The sequence below is a fragment of the Bos javanicus genome, chromosome 6 (genome assembly GCF_032452875.1).
Source record: "Bos javanicus breed banteng chromosome 6, ARS-OSU_banteng_1.0, whole genome shotgun sequence".
NCBI lineage: Eukaryota > Metazoa > Chordata > Mammalia > Artiodactyla > Bovidae > Bos > Bos javanicus.
Window position 1 is genome coordinate 116,895,054 of NC_083873.1, and position 19,262 is coordinate 116,914,315.

Sequence of the window (19,262 nt, forward strand, 5' to 3'; positions counted from 1 at the left end):
CTGACCCCAAACACCCTGTGCCCCTGAGCTGGGCCTTGGCCACTTGTTTCCGCCCCGTGGGTTCTGCTCTCACGTGCGGCTCGGTGGGAGGATGATGGTCCCTGCGGATGCAGGCGTAGACAAGGGGCTGCTGGGCTGCAGTGGCTCCCGTCCGAGGTTCATCTCACCCCAGCAGGCACCAGACCCCCTATGCTGTGCACTGAATGTGTCCACTCTGCTGGGAGGTGGCCAGGGACAAGGGTTGCATGAGCTGCAGGCACAAGCTGGTGCCCTGGGACAAGAGGCTTCTCACGTGCGTAGTTGAGAAGGCCGCATGAAGGGGCACCAGGAGGCACAGCTGACCGAGGGTGGGGCAGGGGTGGCTTACGGAGTCGGGGCTGCAGTCAGGGAACTCTGCAGCAAACCTGAAGGGATGCTTCTGGCCAAACTGAGGTCAAAATGAGTATCCATAACCGTGAAGACTTAATCGACTGTAAAAAAAAATCCACACATCCAGGTGACGCTGAGGGAACTCCGTCCCTGCCAACAGAGTGACAGTGAGAACAGGTGATGGACGGGAAGGAACTGGGGGCACCTGGCCTTCTCAGGAGGAAGTGGAGCCCATCCCAGGAAGCTCTTTAGGGAGAATTCCAGCCCATGGACTGGCTGGGAGAAATGCTGGGAGCCACCTGTGCTGGGTGCAGCCTCCCGGGATGGCCGTCATGGGGACAGGGAGCTGGAGTGGCCGGTGGGCAGCTGGGTGTGAGGGCCGCCAGCCGTGTGCCCCAGGCACTGCCTCATGCCCAGCCAGGGAAGTCTGACCCACAGGAGCCACCAGCATGTCCATGGCCGTGCCCCTCCACAAGCCACATGCAGCAGAGGAGGGCAGGGCTGTTCAGATGAGGCCTGGGGAGGGACAGCCAGATGGGGTCCTGATTTACAGCCTGTTCTCAGTGGCTGGGGACCTTCGTTCCCGGTGAGGGCACATGTTTTTACATGTGTGATGCCGCAGCCTCCCCAAGACGGCAGCGGAGAAGTAGCTGCGGCCAAGGGCGTTCATGCACCTGCCTGGGGAAGAGGACACTGCGAGGTCGGTGTCCAGCCTGGCAAGGTGGGCAGGCGGCCTCCACAGGATGGGAACAGGATTCCGAAAGCGAGGGGGCCAAGACGGAGGTGCAGACACACCAGCCCGGTGATGCATCCCAGGGGCCCTGAGGGGAAGGCAGAGGGCGAGGCCAGGCCAAGAGTCCAGGATTGGAGACTGGGGGCTCTAGAGCTTCCGAGGGCGGGCAGGGTGTTTTTGCCTTGCACCTTAGACGCTGCGGCCCGCCCCGGGCCTGGGCGGGGCCCCCATCTGCTTGCCGCGGGTGGGGGCGGGGCCAGATGGGCGAGGAGCGGAGCAGCGATGGAGGCGGGGCCGCGGGTGGAGGTGGGGCCAGGCTGGTGAGGGGCGGGGCCAGGTGCGCGGGGGCGGGGTCGCGGTGGGGGCGGGGCCAGGCTGATGGGCGGGGGCGGGGCGGGTTGGGGCTTGAGGGGCGTGCAGGTGCGGGCGCGCGGAGGAGTGGGCTGGCCACTGTCCGGCCCCGCTGCCTGGCGCCCCAGCCTACCCGCCGGGGCCCGTTTCTCCGGTTAGAGGCCAGCTCTGGGTCTCTGTCCTGTGTCCCAGGAGGCCGCCCCCGCGCCGGCCCCCGGACCCCTGGCTGTTCAGACAGCGCACCGAGCCCCCAGCCCCGGGCCAGGCCGGAGAGGAGCCCGGGGCGCGGCGGGGACGCTGCCCGGCCGGCGCTAGAGGGCGCGCCTCGCCCGCGCTGCGCCCGTCCCGGCCTCGCCCGCGCCCTCCGTGCTCTGGCCTTCCCTGGCCTCCTTGCCCTCTCCGTCGCTATCGCCGCGTGTCCCCCGAGCACTGGACACAAACACGGGGTCTCTGGCAGGCTGGAGAGGCTTGGGAGGGGCCGGAGGCACTTTCCCGAGTGGTCAGGCTTTGGGCGGCGCCGTTATCCAGAGGCAAGCCCCTACCTAGCAGCCTCTCCTGATCTCCAGAAAGAGGGCCCAGAAACCCCTCACTTGAAAGTTGAGCTGAACACAGCGATAAAGGGAGCAAGTTTCTTTGAAGCCAGAATAAAAATTCACAGTGCCCAGTGGCTGGCTTGTCCCTCAAGATGCTGGGACATGAGGGCCAGAGGGGCACCAGGTCGCACACCAGGGGTGCATTGGGGAGCGACAGCCAGCCCTGGCCAGTGCTCAGTCCCAGGGAGTCCGCACAGCCACCTGTCCCTGAACCCACCCTAGCCTCCCCCTGGGCACCACCGTTGCCTCCTCCAGGAAGCTTTCCCAGACTCATCCCCACCACTGCTGCATGCGCGCTCTGCTGTCGTGCCTCCCTCAGTCTCTGAACTCTGCAGTAGGCAGGCCCAGATCCTGTTACTGGGCCTCAGCTCCCTGACTGACCAGCCAGAGTACTGGCATACAGTGCCTGCTGGAAGTTGTGCAGGGGGCGATGGTGGGGCCCAAGTGGGTGCCAGGCCTGGGATGGGGAGGGAAGCCAGCCAGGAGCAGGAGTGTGACCAGGACTGCAGATTGTTGGAGCCCTGGGCTTTGTTTACATGGGGTTCCATGGCCGGGGCTGGGGGTGGTGGGGGCAGCCACCTCGAAGCCTCCCTTTCCCCAGCTGACTGGGTCAGCAGACAAAGGGGATGGGGTGGGGGCGGGGGCCTTGGAACCAGCAACAGGTACCTGGACGTGACCCCCCCGAGTCCCTGAACTCCATGAGCTGGGGACAGACAGGATGGCCAGGCCCAGCCTCTCCTCACTGCCCCTTCCCACAAACACATCATCTGCATCCCCTGCCCCTGGATACCCCAGACCAAGGCAGTGAAAACCACCAGTGACCTCCTGTGGCGGGCCCCTGTGCCAGAGATCTGGGCCGGAAGGCCCCGGAGAGTGAGACCCAGGCAGCCAGTCCAGTCTGGAGGCCCCCGCCCCTGGTGCAACTAGGGAACCCACCCTCCTCAGGGGACAGATGATGGGACCTGTCCCAGGAGGGCAGGGAGGACCTGGGAGCTGCCTGCGACCGCACGACAAGAAAGACGAGAGAGACAAGAGAGCACAGATCTGAACCAGGTGTCTGTTTATTTTTTGGAAAGCACGTCTGCCGGTTTGGCCCCCACAAGGCAGGGGTCCCTGAGAACAGAGACTGCTCTGAGCCTGCTGACAAGCAGAGAACAGCCGCCCAAACTCAGGGCCGTTAACAGTACAAAAAGTAACAAAACTGAATCTGTGGCTTTCTCTCCCAAGCTTTGAAAGGTAGCAGTCTGAGCTATAAAAGTCTAGAAGCATTGCGTAAGAAGTGTTAAATCTACAGCAAATACATCTTGTAAAAACTCAATAAATTATATATATAGATATATATAAACTTGTAACATCTAATAACATCTGAACCTGCATGCAGGGGTGGCCCCCCCTGAAATTGCCTCCCTGCCTGGAACACATGGCAATTAGAAGAAATTGTATGAAAATACCAGCTTGCTTTGAAGTCTAAAAAAATAAATCTCCTAGAGAAAAATCCTATAGAAATCTACTTCTCCTGCAAAAGAAGGCCAAAGGAAATAAAATATCCTCATGGAATCATCTCAAACTATTAATGACCCTTTAGGGTGCCTGGGGGTTGGCTCCGGCCTTGGGGTGCAGGCTTGGAGGCACCCTCAGCAATCCCCTAAACGAAGCATAAACCTTTTCACTGTTAATAAGTTAAACCTCTGCCATGCGGCTGGCTAAACACTAGGGCCCTGGGGAGCGACAGGACATGGCTCTGGGGGTCGATAAATAACTTTACAAATATTCGGGGCCAAGGACAGAAAAGCCCCTCCCTACCCCGTGGTTTCTGCGTTTGTCTCAACAGCAGTCCCCTGGGCCTCCCCAGGCTAAGGGGCCCCGCCCCCTGCCCCTGCACCCTCAGGGTCCCGAGCCTCAGTTGTACCGGCCTGCCTTCTCCCATATAGATATTTATATATATATGTATGTGTATATCATATACACAGCATCTATTTATATAAATGTACACTCATTTCTGGAATAAACCTTTCAGATAGAAGTTAAAGGCTCCTGCCTTCAGGTACCCGTAATTTCAGTCTCTGTGGGGGCAGGGTGGGGAGTGGGGAGGCCTGGAGGTGGGGGCTGCTAACACCCCAGGAGGAAGGTGCCACTTGTGGGGGAGGTGCGCCACACGGGGGCTTCCCTGTAGGCTCAGCTTGGGCGCTTGGAGGGGCCTCGGCCCGCTCTGGACACAAGAGCCTGGCCAGCACCCCCCACCCCGGTGCTCCCTGTGGGGGGCCGGGGGCGGGGCAGGGAGCCCCTTACATTCTACGTTTGGTCCCTGGTGCTGCCCGTCCAGGTGGCCAAGAGGTCACCGCACAGCAGGGCGAGCACCCCAGGGACCCCAGAGCACACATGCGTGCGTGCACGCACGCCCACACACACGCACACACACACGTGACGCTGTCTGTCCATCCGTCCACCCGTTCCAGGTCTTGGGCCCGGGCCGGCGGGACCCGGTGATCATGGCACGCCAGCGGCAGCATGGTGGGCTGGGGTCTGTTCTCACATTGATGGGGGCTCGGCCGGCTGGCCGCGGCCCTTCACGTCCGCGAGCCTCCGCTGCCGGATGGGGCCGGGGGCAGCAGGTCGTGAGCGAACACGGAGTCGTCCCCCGAGGAGCCGGAGCTGGGGGTGTCCTGGCCGCCCGGCGAGTACTGCTCGAAGGGCACCGACAGGTCCAGGTACTCCTGCGGGCGGCAGGCGGGCTGCGGTCAGCGCGGCACCGGCTCCGCACGGGAGCCCTCGCGGGGCGGGGCGGACCCACACTCACGTCTGTGGACGTCACGGTGAGCACACGGTCCAGGTCCTCCACCAGCTGCTTGAAGGTGGGCCTCTGCGAGGGCGCGGCGTGCCAGCACTCGCGCATGATCATGTACCTGAAGGAAACGCAGGTCGGCCCTGCGCTGCGTTCCCAGTGCCCCGCCCTCGGGGCTGGCCTCCCCCTCCCCCGCGGCGGGCGCGCACTCACAGGTCATGCGTGCAGTTGGCCGGCTTGTCCATGCGGTGGCCTTCCTTCAGCAGCTTGAAGAGCTCCTCCACGGGGATGCCGGGGTACGGCGAGCCCCCCAGCGTGAAGATCTCCCAGAGCAGGACCCCGAAGGACCAGCTGTGGGTGGTGGGGGGCACGGCCGCGTCAGCCCTGGAACAGACCCGAGCGCAGGGCTCGGGCCAGGGGGCTGCCCCCAAGAGCTTCCCAGTGCCTGCCCCCAGCGGCCTGTGCTCCACCCCCCGCCCACGCCCCTGCGAAGTCTGGGGCCACATACACGTCACTTTGGTGGGTGTAGACGCGGTCAAACAAGGCCTCGGGTGCCATCCACTTCACGGGCAGGCGGCCCTGGGGGGAGGAAGGGGGCGTGTTGGCTGCCAGGCGCCCTCCTGGCTCGAGGGCCCCCACCTCCTCGGGCTGAGCTCACGTTTGTGGTCTTCTTGTAGTAGTCGAGGTTGTGCACGTCACGAGCCAGGCCGAAGTCGGCGATTTTCATCACGTTGTCCTCAGTCACCAGCACGTTGCGGGCCGCCAGGTCCCTGTGGATGCACTGGGGGTGGAGGGCGCGTGTTTGAGCCAGTCCCCCAGCCTCTCCAACCACCGCGCCCTGTCCCAGCCCCCGGCCCCGCTCACCTTCTGCGAGGCCAGGTACTCCATGCCCCGCGCCACCTGGTAGGCGCAGGACACCAGGTCTTTGAAGGTGAGCTGCTCCTCGGGCAGCCGGCAGGTGTCGAAGGAGTAGTCAGTGCCCGGGGGCCGCCGCGCCCGCAGGTATTCCCGCAGGTTGCCCTTGGCCGCGTACTCCACCAGCACGTACAGGGGCCCTGGGGGCGCGGGAGGGGCTCAGAGGGGCGCCCTGCTGGCCTCCCACCGCTCCGCCCCCGCGCGGCCCCGCCCCCAGCGCCTGCGTGCGGCCCCCGCTCACCGCCCTCACCGCCCTGAGTGCAGGCTACTCCCACCGCTCCGCATGAAGCCCCACCCACCTCCCCGCGTGCGGCCCCGCCCACCTGCAGGCCCCGCCCACCGCCCCGCCTGCAGAGCCCCGCTCTCACCGCCCTGCGTGCAGGCGCCTAGCAGGTTGATAATGTTCTTGTGTTTTCCGATCATCTTCATCATCTCCATCTCGGACACCAGGTCCGATAAGTCCTTATCCGTGGCGTCATCTGTGCGGGGATGGGCAGCGGAGTCAGGCAGGGCCGTCCAGCCTGGCATGGGCCCCCTCGCCACATCCCACCCAACCATCACCTTTCAGCATCTTCACGGCCACCGTGACAGGCTTGGCAGCTCGGTCCTTGTCGATGCCAATGGCCTCTGCCATGACCACCTGGCCGAAGCAGCCCTCCCCGAGAGGCTTGCCCAGGGTCAGCCTGGTAGCAGAAGCAGAGGGGCCATGAGCACACCTGCCTGCTTGAGGCCCTCCTCCAGGCAGCGCGAGGTCAGGCCACCGCCTCCAGGAAGCCCTCCACACTCGCCCCAGCAGCCCTGCTAAAGGTGATAAAGGACACTACCCCCTGACCTCGACTGTGAGGGCACTTTTCCAAGAGTGGGGTCCCCCTCACCCATCTCAGAGGGGGCGTCCAGCCCCATGTTCATCAGAGGCCTAACTGACTCCCATCTGAATTCAGTCAGGCCCGAGTGGGAACCCCTCCCCTCCATGGGACCCCCATCCTCTGTGCCCCCACACTCCCGACCGGGGCAGGGCCCCAGGCCTGCGCACACTACTGACCGGGCCCGGGACAGCTCCCACTTGGGGTCGGCGGGCAGCTCGAGCTCAGAGACGTTGGCCAGGGTGGGGCCCTCGCCCGAGGACAGCCGGGCAATGCGTACCAGTGGTGTGTTGGAGCTCATGGATGAGCTGGACTCCAAGGACACCTGCTGGGTCGGCAGGGGCAGGTTGGTGCCGCGGGGCCGGGCAGCCAGGGCCCGGAGGGCGGCTCCCACGGACCACATGCCCGAGCAGGGCCTGACTTCTGCCCCTGTGGTGCTGAGTGGAGGTTTTTAACACGTTTTGCCCCGGAGTAACCTGGCTCTGCGGGGTGACTGTGAAGACCAGGGAGGGCTTGGCTCACACCCCTATATCCTCAGACTCTACAGACCGGACGCACTCGGGGGCCAGGGCAGCGGGCCGGGCAAGGGCACAGGTGGGCTCGGAACCTGGTATCTACTTTCTGTTACCTGTCGCTTGAGCGGGAAGCGGGAGACCTTGTGCACCGCGGGCGAGCCCAGGCCCTTCTTGGGGGGGCTCCTCAGGCGGTAGAGCGTAACGGCGGCCACGGCCAGGATGAAGAGGAGGAAGCCCAGCCCGTAGCTGAGGACACCCGCGAACACACCGCCAGCCTCACCGGCTTCCACCAGCTCCTCCTCAGCTGCAAAGACACAGGCGTCGGCAGCCTGGCCCAGCATCGCGGGAGCCCGCGCGCTGCCCCAAGCCGGAGCTGCGGGCAAGGTGGGGGGCCCAGGACAGGGTACAGACCCCACCCCCGGTGGGGTTGGGGGGAGTGCCAAGGCCTCATTGAGTCTTCAGCAGCCAGAAGTGCGCAGGCCACGAGGAGCAGACAGACCCAGGAGAGAAGAGAGCCCAGCAGAGCCAGCAGCACCCTCACCCACCACCCGGGAGATGCCAGTACCACCGCATCAGCTGCCGGGGACCCCGCTGGGCCGGGGCGCTATGGGGGGAGGCCCATCTGGGCTGAGACAGGGCCGAGTGGACTTTGCCCGCAGGCCGGGTGCAGAACCCGGCCGGAGGGCTCTGCAGTCCCCTGGCCTCTCCGGCGGCACTGGCGCGTCCCGAGCCCCAAGAGGACAGAGCGAGGGCAGCAGAAGCTGGTACCTGGCAGCACCACCAGCCACGCAGAGTGATGGGAAAACCCGATAGAATTGCCCGCCAGACATGTGTACTCCCCCGCGTCCTCAAAGGTGACATTGCGCAAGGATAGAACCTCTAGCTCCTTGTCGGTGGTGTTAGCGCCCGCCGTCTACAAAGAGAGAACACAGCGCGATAGGAGAGCGCCAAGAGCAGCCCACGGGCACCGCAGCCAGAGTCCACTCGGCACCGATCCGGCCAGGCTGCAAGGAAAACGCCGCCACCACCACCGCGACTGCGGCCACCGCGGCCGAGCGGCCTCTGCCCCGCGCGTCCACACCGAGCCCGAAGCCAGTCCCTCCACCGGCGAGTCCTCTGTCCCAGGTGAGCCAGACGTGTTGGCTGTCAGCATAGCAGGCAGGGCGCACGTGCACCGGGGGAAGAGGGCAGGCGGGGGGGCAGGGGGGTTGGGGGGGGTGCGGCAACAGGGCCGGGCAGAAGTGAGCAGCCATGAGAGCCGGGGCCAGAGACAGAGGAGGGGACAGAGAGACGGACAGACAGAAAGAAAGGGCGCAAGTGTTAGAGCAGCTGCAGACGGGTGCTCAGGCCCGGCCCTGGGGCAAGAGCATCGGGGGCACAAACGGGGTGCAGGTGGGTCAGCGCAGGCCGTGGGGGATCAGAGCAGGCAGTCACAATGGAGGCCGGGGGGGTCAAGGTGCAGAGGCGGCCACGCTGGGAGCACAGTGTGAGCCAGGGTCGTGGGGCGGGATGGTGGGGCGTGCGGGTGGGCACAGGGCCAGGGCATCGGAGCTGGAGCTCGGCGTGCCAGGCAGGCGTGGGACAGAGCTGTTACCTGCTGGGGGCCCGTGAACACGCAGCCAAAAGGCCTTCTCAGCCACGCCTATGAAATTGGAGGCTCGACAGAGGTACTCGCCCCCATCACGCTCGGACACATTGGCCAGGCGGAGGCGGGCGTCGGCCTCCGCACTCTCACTGATCCACGACTGCGGGGACAAGAGACCCGGCTCAGGCGCGGGGGCCCCGCCGGACACACGGGCGTGACTGCCGAGGAGCTGGCCCTCGCCCGGCCCCGAGGAACGGGTGGGCAGACCAGGCGGCGCCAGCCAGGAGGGCTGCCTGGAGGAGGCATGGAGACACCTCACGGCGGGCACTGTGCTCACACTGGACACAACTGCCCGTCATGCACCCCCGCCGCCCGCTGACCCTCAGAGAGGCCCTCCTCGGGGCGCTCAGACCGCCCACCCCTGGGGTCCCAGCCACAACGCTGCCAGGCCTGAGAACTCCGGGCACCGCCCCGCCCCCAGTCTGTACTCCTGATCCCGCCCCTCAGCCCCATCGTGTGTCTTAACAGATGTTTCTCTTTGGGCGGCAAATGTCGCAATCGCCCCAACTCGGGTGGCCCCCACCCCCAGGGCCGTGGGAACCGAGCGGACACAGCCCTGCCCTGAGGGCCCAGGGAGGCGCCTGGGCAGGCGGTGGAGAGCTCCGCTCTGGGTCTGCAGGCCAACGCGGACAGACCCTGCCCCCCAGGCCGACCCCGCTGCATCTCCCCCAGGCCCAGCCCGACAGGCCTCCGGCCTGGCACACCCTCCCCGCCCAGCCGGCCGGCGGCGGTGCCCACCTTGAGCACGGTGACGTAGGGCGTGCCGTCGGGCCCCACCTTGCTGCCGTTCACCTCCACGTGCTTGAGCCACTGGATGTGGGGCTGGGCGTCGCTGTAGACCTTGCAGTGGAACTCCACATCGCTGCCCAGCACGGCTGTCTGGTTAGCGGGCAGCCCGGCCTGTAGGATGGGCCGGTGCGGAGAGCGCTCTGCGGGGCGCGGGGAGGGCTTCAGAGGCTGCCGGCCTGCGCGCCGCCCCCGCCCCCGCCCCCGCGTCCGGGGCCTCACCCAGCACGTCCAGGGTGTAGGTCTGCTGGATTCTGCCGAACTTGTTCTCCACGACGCATGTGTAGTTGCCGCGGTCCGAGGGCACCACGCTCTCCATGACCAGGCTCCACTGCTGCTGCCGCAGCTGCAGGTGGACTCCGGTGAGCGGACGGCGGGCGCCGTGCCCCCCCCCCCCCGCCCCGCACCGCCCCCCTCCGCGGGCCCACCTTGATTCCCCCGATGCGGTGCTCGCCCCGGAACTCCTTGCCGTTCTTCAGCCAGGTGATGGATGGCGTGGGGTTGCCAGCAGCTGGGCAGCGGAAGCGAACCGTGTTGGCGGCCGGCACCGCTAGCAGCTTCTTGTCCATCCGCTCAGGCCGCGTCCAGTAAGGGGCCCCAGCTGTCCGGGGAGGGAGGGAAGGCTGTGACGGGGTGGGGTGGGTAGAGGCTTGCCTGTCCCTCTCCAGCCTGTTTCCCGCCTGCGGAGGGGATGTCAGCCTTTTGAAGATCCCCGCCCAGGGCTGGACGAGCTTCCAGTAGCCTGAATGCCACCTCCTGGCACGCCCAAAGCCAGGTCCCCTCACTTCCCTCAAACGCCAGCTCCAGTTGGGGGGTCCAGGGCACCGCACTGTGACCCAGGACGCAGAGGTGTCTCAGGATCACCACCCACCTAGGTGGGCCCATCGGGGTGGGCCCACCAACTGGCACAGGGACCAGGGCACACCAGGTGAGGACGCCCGGCTCAATGGATGGGCACCACCCAGCCACCCAGAGAACCCGGAGCCTTGAGGCTGGCTGGGAGCCCGTGGGCATCTGCGAGACCGCAGGCCACGCTCTGCCCCGTGGGTGACAGGACATTGGGAGGCCCTGCTCCCCACCCTGCCTTCTGGGACTGTCCAGCCCCACCCTCACAGCCCAGCTGGTTTTTCTCCTTTGGGGGCTGGGCTGGTGAGGCCAGCAGCCCCACCAGCTGCCTGGCTCCCTGTGCTGCAGCCACAGGGGAAGACCACCCCCAGAGTGGGCGGGACCCACCAGGGTGGAGGGAGAAGACGGACAGGGCACCCACTGGGTCCCCTCACCTCCACCCCACATCTCGTGGCATCGCAAACTCAGCTCCTCCAAAAACAGCCCACCTCCCCAGACCGGCCCCTCCACGCTGGGCAAAGCCCCCTGCCACTTGCTGTTCCAGGCCCAGGTACCTGGGTGCTGGCACCCGCAAGCTGCCACCAAGAACCACTGCGGCAGCCCCTTCCCAGTACACGCACCTGCGCCCGACACCCACGGCCCGCTGGCATCCATGGCCCACTGGCACCCAGACACCCTGATGCCCACGGCCACGCTGGCACCCAGACACCCACAGACACCCTAACACCCACAGCCACCCAGACACCCTGACACCCACGGCCACGCTGGCACTCACAGCCACGCTGGCACCCTGACACTCACAGCCATGCTGGCGCCCAGACACCCAGAGACACCCTGACACCCATGGACACCCTGACGGCCACACTGACACCCACGGCCGCATGGACACCAGACACTTACAGCCACTCAACACCCATGTCCTCCCCCTTTTGCCTAGGCTATCCCAGGTGCCTCCCATTTGTCTGAACCCGTCTGCCTCCCCCTGCCCTGGTTCACGCCACGCTGGAGTGACCCCAAGCCTGGCCCCCCAGCCCTGGCCATACCAGCCCCCTGGGTGCTCCTGGAGCCCCGGCCCCCAGCCCTGTAGCACAGTGTGCCCCCCACGCCTCACCTGCCCCCAGAGCCTGGGGTGGGCACCCGTCACCCCACACGGAGGCGGTCCCCGGGCCTCGGTCTTGTGGGGCGGGCGGGGCGGGGCCCCAGTGGGCAGGCAGACCCCCACTTGCGCAGCCCCGTGCACCTGGGGCCTGGTCTCACCTGTGTCCTCGGCCTCGTCGTCCCCACCCTCGTCGTCCCCTGAGGACGGAGCATCTGTAACGCAGGTGAGAGGGCAATGCGAGGACTGGCCTACGGCCGGGCCTCCCCGCACCTCCCCACCGGAGCGCCCTCGCCACTACCTGTCACGCGCACGCTGAAGAGGCACAGCAGCCGCTGGGAGAGGCGCTGGCGGCAGCTGTAGGCTCCGGCGTCCTCGTGGGAGGCGTTGAGCACCTGTAGCCGCTGCGGCCCCACCAGGACGCGGTCCGAGGGCGCCAGGCCCACGCCGTCCTTCACCCAGACGGTGGGCTCTGTGGGCACCCCCGCCGGCAAGCGGCAGCTCAGCTCCACGGTGTCCCCACTGCCAAAGGCCCGCTCCTGCGGGCTGGGCTCGGGGCCCGGGACCTCTGTGGGCAAGATGCGGGTGTGAGGCAGGTGTCCCCACACAGCACCGGACGCACCGGGCCGTTTGGGGCCTGGAGGCGGGGACCGGGGAAGCAGTCCTGCCAGCTGTCCCGTAGGGCGTGCCGGGACAGGGATGACCATCAGCGGTGCCAGGGCCGACCCTCCTATGTTGGCGACCCGCAAGGAGACGGGTGGGGGCCCGCGCCAGTCAAACGCTGTGTGGACACGGGCACTCCGGAGTGTCGTGAAGTGTTCCCCCTGCTTTTTTTCCAACCACTTGGAAATGTTTAAGATCCACGCTGACCTCACAGGCTCAGCATGCGGGAGGTGGGCGCGCATGCGTGGCTGACTTCGTGGAGACGTCAGCTGGGGATGACACGGGGAAGGGACAAGGCAACTCATCCCAGGAGGGGGTGCCCCTCACCCCGGGACCTGAGAACAGATACTGCCCAGCATACAAAGGAGCACCCCAAACTTCCCAGAACGTCTGGGTGCTGAGACGGGAAAGGCCGGCCTGGGGTGGAGGTCCTCAGGGGCCTGGCCGGTCTACACGCCGACCCAGAAGGGAGCGTCTTGGACCTCAACTAGCCTCGGCAGTGAGCACCAGGAAAGGGATCAGAAATGCATGCGGGTGTGGAACCGGGTCTGGCTGGTGGGATGAGGGGACTGAGAACCCCACGTTACAGACGCGGACGCAGGTGGGAGGAGGAGGGCTCCAGGCTCGGCTGGCGGAGGGGCCAGCATAGGGCCCCCAGGCCAGGCGGGCAGCCCCAGCCCACCTCCCCCGCAGGTGCCAAGAGGCTGGGCTGGAGGGTCCTTGCGGATGTCCGCTAGGCCCCCGGGCCCTCCCCCTGCCCAGCGCCCACCCAGATCCCAAGGGGCCAACAAGGCCCAAGACCCAGGGGCTGACCGCCTGCCCAGGTCTCGCTGCCAGGGCGGACAATGCCTGGGCAGCCTGGGCTTCAGGCCCGGGACAGGGCTGGGTGGTCCTGCCGCGCAGACCCAGCTGGGTTCGCCGCACCCTTACTTGTCATTCTGCTGACGCGTGGCCTAGATTCGAGGCCCAGCTGCCCACTCTGGCCACGCCAACTCCTCGGACAGGCCCTGCTCAGCCTGCCCACCTCGGAGGCCCACCGGCTCAGGGCCCACCAGGGGGGTCCTTCAACTGTCTGTGGCGTCTGCATCCCCTGGGCCCCCAGGCAGGGCTCCCGGCCTGACAGGCAGCCCCCAGTCCCAGCCACGGTGTCGTGTGGGGACCACCCAGGGCTGGGAGCCGGCTGAGGCCCCCCAGAAGGCCAAGAACAGGCTAGCTGTGGCCGCCTCGGCCTCAGGCCCCGGCCCAAGGGCAACAGCGGTTGGTTCTGGGTTGGTCTGGGAGGCGACGGCAGATCAAGCCACCCGCACAAGTATCCGCTTCAACCCGGTCCAGCAGGGGCTGGGAGGATTCAGAACGGACCCCAGGCCGGACTCGCCTGCAGTCATCGCTGGTGGGGGGGCGGGGGAAGGCGGGGCCTGGACCCAGCCGAGGGCCAACCTCTGACCTGCCCGCCATCCTGCCCCACCGCATGGCCGCAGACCCGGGCGGGGATGATGGGGGCATCACTCCTTCCCGCAGGTCCAGCCCACCAGGCCCACCCTGCACCACAGGGGACCTGGGGAGACCAGGAAGGGCCGAGGGTGGTCAGGTAGGGAGATACAGAGTGACGGACAGGACGCAGCGGGCAGTCTGCCTTGGGGTGGGGGGGAGGGGGCACGTGCTGGAGATACTCAGCCCCCTGTCCCCAAGGACTTCGGGAAAAGCCTTCCTTGATCCATACAAGAGGGCCTTCCCATACCCGCACAGCCACAGGGGCCACACCTGGCGGACAACAAACGTCATCTGTGCCCAGTGGGTGCCGGGTGCCACGTGCCAGCGTCTGTCCCCGAGGGCCCACAGCACCTGCTCCCGCCTGCACCCCCAAAGCCTAAGCTCATTGAGGGGCGCCAAGGGGTACCACGCCCTGGAGAAGCCACGCCAGGCCCTCCTCTGGCCCTGTCTCCCAGGCCCAGAATCCCCGTGACACTGCCACTCACCACCGGTGACTCAGTTTCCCCCACTGTCAGAACAGGGAGGCCACCCAAGTAGGGGACTTGAGACCCATTCTGCCCTGGGGCTATGCCCCAGGATTGCTGTCCACCCGGCCAGAGCTGGAGCCCATCTGTGGGGAAGGCTGCAGCCTCTGCTGGGGGAACTTGCTCCTGGTTTGGAGTCACTACAGTTGTTCTGTCGCTCAGTCCTGTCCAGCTCTTTGTGACCCCAAAGACTGCAGCACGCCAGGCTCCTCTGTCCTTCACCATCTCCTGGAGTTTGCTCAAACTCACATCCTACAGTTCATTCACTACAGCTGAGGCCCCCTCAACGCATGGGAGTGTGCCCGGGTCGGGGGAGACCAGGAGAACAAGGATTGAATTCAGACCTGACTCAAAGGAGCCCCCTGGAGCTGCTGGAAGAGAAAAGCCCTCAGGTCCTGGACGCGCAAAGCTCTCCGCCACCAGGTACGTGCTTTCAACAGCCCAGAGGGCACCCCAACAGGGACCCTGAAGTCAGGGCCTTTCCCTCTCTCCCCCGGCCCCACCTGGAAAGAATCTGAAAGGTTTGGTAACAAAGTTAGAAAAAGAAAGGGGTGGGATTCGGAGGCCTGACTAATTCGGAGGCTAATGAGGGTTTACAGGATTATCCAGCCTAATCCTCCTACAACTGGCCACCAGGACTCCTGGACGGGCAAGGAAACTGAGGCTTCGGGCAAGCACCCGACCTGGGGCCCAAGCAGGGCCTGGGGTTAAGGACCCGCCCCTGAGAGAGGCTCCCCACCACAAGCCATCATTCACTTCTGAATCCAGGCCGCCCCTCCCCCAAACCACTGCCTGGCACTGTGTCCCCACCTCCTCAACAAGACCCCAGCTCCTCTCTGGGCCCAACTGTAAAATGGGGTGTGCTGGGCCCCAGACAGGGCCCCACATGGGACTTGAGGGCCTGAGGGGTAGGGCGGGGACGCTCTGCAGCTCCACACAGAGGCTCAGAGGCCAGAAGTCCAGCCTCGGGCTCAGCCCAGGTTAATGAACCACCCAGAGGCCCGTGGGGCTCAAAGTCCAGCCCTGCCGAGGAGCAGGCAGGGGAGGCTGCCACCAGGGCCTTCCTGAGACGTGCCCTGAGCCCCCAGGGACCCCTCCCTGAAGGGTAGGGGCCCCTGCCCATGCCCTCACTGAGAACGTGGCTCCACGTGGAAAGGAAGGCTCCCGGGATGGCCGGGGCAGTCCTGCTGCGGAACCTCCTCCACTGTCCTTGACCTCTGCCGGCTTCGCGCCATAACTTATGGTCCTGGGAGAGAGCCAGGCTGGGACCTTTGTAAATTTCACGAGGCCTCTGCAGCTCCTTCAGGAACCGGATTAAGTTTATTGATCTTTCAACTGGCTACCTGTTTCGCCAACTTTCCTGCAGAGGCAAGGGCCCGGTCCTCGGTCTTTCCACCCCAGGCCCGCATCTGGTGGGGACGCCGGCAGTCCCTTAAGGTGGGGCGGGGGTTGGGGGGCCCGCTGCCCGTCCCCGCCCCCCCCCCGCCCCCGCAACCCCAGCCCCCAACTCTGCGCCGCAGGGGGTCCAGGAGGCCCGGGCCCCGCCCTCCGCCCCTCCCCCGGGGCTAGTTGACATTCCCCAGCCGTAGGGAGTAATATCTTTATCTGAATGCGAATGCTAATTCGGCCCCCCCACCCCCCGCGGCCGCCTATTCGGCGCCCCTGGAAGCGGGGGCCGCCCTAGCAGGCGCTAAAAGCGCGCGCTGACCTCCCGACGGCCTCTGTCACGCCGCTGAATGACACGCACATTCAAGCGCCGGGCCCACTTTCATTCATAAAAAAATGACATTGTTCCGGGAGGCCGCCGCCGCCGCCGCCGCAGGAAGGGGCGCGGGGGGCTCGGGGAGGGGCGGGCCGCCATCTGCCTGCGTCCAGCCCGCGGCCGCCGCCTCCCTGGCACCGCGCGCCCGCAGCCGCCCGGCTCACACCTCCCCGCGAGGCCGGGCCGCCATCAATGCGCGTCTGTGGCCGCGCCGAGGTACAAAGGAGCGGCTGTTCGGGTCCCGCCCGGGTGGGGCGTGAGCTCACCGGGCGAAGGCCTCCCTCCGCGCGGCCGCCCGGCCGCGGACCGGGGTGCGCTCAGCCCTCCCACGCGCCGACCCTCTCCAGCGCCCCAAAGTCGTCGGTCTCCAGGGGGGCGGGCTCCCTACGGCCGCCCCCCGGGCCTCTCCTCTCTGCCCGGCCGCCACCGGGAGCCTGACAGAGCGCGTGCCGGACGTGGGCACCCGGAGCGCTCGGCCGGGGGGCTGTGCGCGCTTGCACCTCGGGGGGCCCGGCGCGTGTGCGGGGCGGGGCCCGGCGCCAAGACGCGTTTCAGACCCTCCGCTGCCGACCCTCGACGTCCCGCCGAACCTTGGTCGCCAGAGGGGGACCACAGCCCCACGCCGCTCGGGCATGCGCGCTAACCACTTCCCAGCCCGGCCTGGCGCCCCAGGGGGGCAGTCATCTTAACTCACGGGGCGTGAGAGCTGGGATGGGGGGAACGGAGGCACTAGAAGGTGTCACCTGGTCGTGCAGGCCACTGAGGGGCTGGGGCCCAGCCGCGGGCTGACGCACTTTCATACCCTCCCTTCAAAGTCCAGAGTCTGCTTTGGCTGCAGCTGGCCATGAACTGGGGCCCGAAGGGGGCTGGGGAAGCGGCACCAACAACAGCAGGAACTTTCTGTCAGTGCGGACCCCGCAGAACAATGGGAATCGTGGAGACGCAGCCCCCAAGCCCTCCCGACCGCGCCCGGGGGGCCGGCTGGGGAGCGGCGGGGGGCGGGGAGCGCGGATGCCACCGCGGTGCCCAGCTCGCCGCCACAGCCTCGTACTTGGGTGGCAGCCCTGCGGCTCCAGGCGCCCCACAAACTGCCGCGCCAGCTCTGGCCCCGATCCCCGGGGAGGGCGGGCGGCAGAAACCCGGACGCCGGCCCCGCGATGCCAGCGCAGAGCGTGCCCTGGGGCCCACTCAGACATCCAACGCCCCACACCCACCTCGGCGCCCGTTCCCCGGCCCCGCCGCTGCCGCCCGCCGGGTCCCCGCGTACCTGCCGCTCTCCGCGCGACGCGGGGCTCCACGCCCGGGGACCCGAGGGCGGCGCCGGTCATGACCGCCACTGCCACGCAAAACGCGAGGGCGCGAGCCGGGGCGCCCATCGCGGGGGCGGGGGGTGCGGCGTCCTCAGGCGGCGCGCGCCAGCATGCTGCCCCCCATGGCCCGGCTCTAGCACCGGCGGGAGGAGGGCGCCGCTGCGGAGTCTGCGGGAGGAAGCAGGCAACTCGTTACGCGGGCGGGCCGGGGCGCGCAGGGGCGGAGGCGGCGGTGGCCGGGCTCCCGCGCCCCGGCCCCTCCGATCCCCGGCCGCCCCGCCCGCCCGCCGTCGCCGCCCAGGGCTCCCGGGCCGCTTGGCGCCGGCCGCCGCCTCCCCACCGCGGTCCCTCCTCCCCCTTCCCTCCCTGGCTGCTGCAGAGCCCTCCCAGGGCGGCGACGGCGGCGGCGGCAAACTTTCCAGAGCGGGAAGCCCGCGCCCCGGCCGGGCCCCACCGCAGACACCGCTTGGGATCCGAGCCCGCCGCGCGCTCCGGACCCCTCGCGCCCGCCGGGTCCCCACGCACCGACCTGGCGGCCCCGGGCGCCCGACTCGCTGAGCGCGGCTCCCGATCGCGCCCGCCGCGCGCCGGCCCAGCGCCTGCGCCTCGTCCCTCCGGCCGTCCGCTCGGCAGTGCTTGGTGCGCCCGGCCGAGCTGGACCGCGCGGCGTCAGCTGCCCGCGCCGCCGCCGCCGCCACCGCGCACTGAGCCCGGGCGGCCGGGCGCGCAGCAGCCAGTGGGGGCCGGCCCGCTCCCGCCCCGCCCCGCCCCGGCCACGCCCGCCCCGACTCGTGGGGCGCGGGGAAACGCCCCTCCCCTGGGGCGGTCCGGGGGCGGGGCCGCGGCCGGCCTGGCCCCTGCCAGCGGAGGGGATTAGAGGGGGCGGGGCGGGGCGGGGCGGGGGCGCCCGGCGGTCTCGGAGGGCGTGGGAGCCGGCTCCTCCGCGAGGCCCCCCGTCGCACCGTCGGGCCCCCCCGCACAGAGAGGCGGAGCGCGGGTTTCTCTGCACAGTGCGCTGTCCCGGTGGCCACCGGGCCGCCGACCAGGGGCTCAGGCCCGGGGAAGGCTGGGTGGAGAGGGAGCGTAGAGAGGGGTGGTCTCTGCGGGTGAGACTTGTCAGGGAGCCTTCACCGAGACGGAGCCGCACAGGCTAGGCCCCTTGGCGTGAGCAGCCCAGAAAGCCTGGAACCAAGGCCAGTTCGGCCTGCCCGCCTGGGGTTGGGATGCTAGGGGCCTGCACTCCCGGGAGCTGGGGGCCTGCTGCTGCATTTATGAAGCGCCTGCTGCGTGCTCGCAGAGCTCAGCTGCCTGAGTTCCTGGCCTCATCCATGCACACTCCACCCCAGGGAAAGTTTGGAGACAGGGTGCTTGCTGCACATGAGCGTGGAGAGCGCGGCTGGGCGGCCCTGGGTGCAGGACCCCGACTCGGGGGCTCTGAGGAAGGCCGAGGTGGGGGGCTGGTGGCAAAGCCTGAGATGCCTGGAGTGGGCAGAAGAGGACCTGGGGCACGTAAGGCAGGAGGGACCTGCAGGAGCAAGGTGACCCCTGGGCCTGCCTCTGGGCCCCCCAGGCAAGCACCTCTGGCTTCTCAGACTCCGTGTGCCCATCAGCAAATTGGTCAAGGAGAGTGCCTCTGACCTGCTGCTCCAGCCATCCGCTGTTCCAGGTGCAGCCTGGAGACATCCCAGCCTTTGGGGCTAGACCTTGGGACCCTGAAGTGTCACAAGGAAAAGTCAAGTCTGACTCTGTGTTGGAACTATTTGTTTGACTTGCTTGCCGTTCCTTATTTTTTTTTATCACAATCATACAGAATGACCTGCCTTGGAGAATCCTGCTCCTCTGCCTGTTAAAAAGTGCCTTGGTTGCGAACCCTGTCCACCTTCCTCCAGATGGCGGGGAGGAAGAAATCAACACATCGTCCTGCCTAAGGCTTGACATTCTAGGAGGTATTTGCAACATTCATGGACGTTTTCCTTCACTTCCTCACCTCCCCCATCCCTGATCTGTAAAAGAAGCTG

General features: G+C 67.3%; 1 protein-coding gene across 10 annotated transcripts; it reads right to left on the reverse strand.

Moving 5' to 3' along the window:
* Window positions 1-3,089: 3,089 nt before the first annotated feature.
* FGFR3 (fibroblast growth factor receptor 3) lies at window positions 3,090-17,927 on the reverse strand. 10 transcript variants are annotated; one of them, XM_061421054.1, is made up of 18 exons: window positions 17,774-17,927; window positions 17,202-17,412; window positions 11,796-12,062; window positions 11,656-11,709; window positions 9,981-10,153; window positions 9,775-9,898; window positions 9,505-9,695; window positions 8,716-8,866; window positions 7,235-7,425; window positions 6,786-6,934; window positions 6,305-6,426; window positions 6,112-6,222; window positions 5,693-5,883; window positions 5,487-5,609; window positions 5,337-5,407; window positions 5,042-5,179; window positions 4,844-4,949; window positions 3,090-4,760 (listed from the first exon to the last, which is right to left on the reverse strand). In XM_061421054.1, exons 2-18 carry the CDS (start codon window positions 17,308-17,310, stop codon window positions 4,614-4,616), a joined length of 2,418 nt encoding a protein of 805 aa, XP_061277038.1. In that variant the 5' UTR covers window positions 17,311-17,412; window positions 17,774-17,927; the 3' UTR covers window positions 3,090-4,613. The 10 variants fall into 10 exon arrangements, with proteins under 10 accessions (XP_061277038.1, XP_061277040.1, XP_061277041.1 ...); XM_061421056.1 differs by lacking the exon at window positions 8,716-8,866 and adding an exon at window positions 7,890-8,034 and having other exon boundaries at window positions 6,786-6,931; window positions 17,774-17,926; XM_061421057.1 differs by lacking the exon at window positions 8,716-8,866 and adding an exon at window positions 7,890-8,034 and having other exon boundaries at window positions 17,774-17,926.
* Between the last annotated feature and the right edge of the window lie 1,335 nt (window positions 17,928-19,262).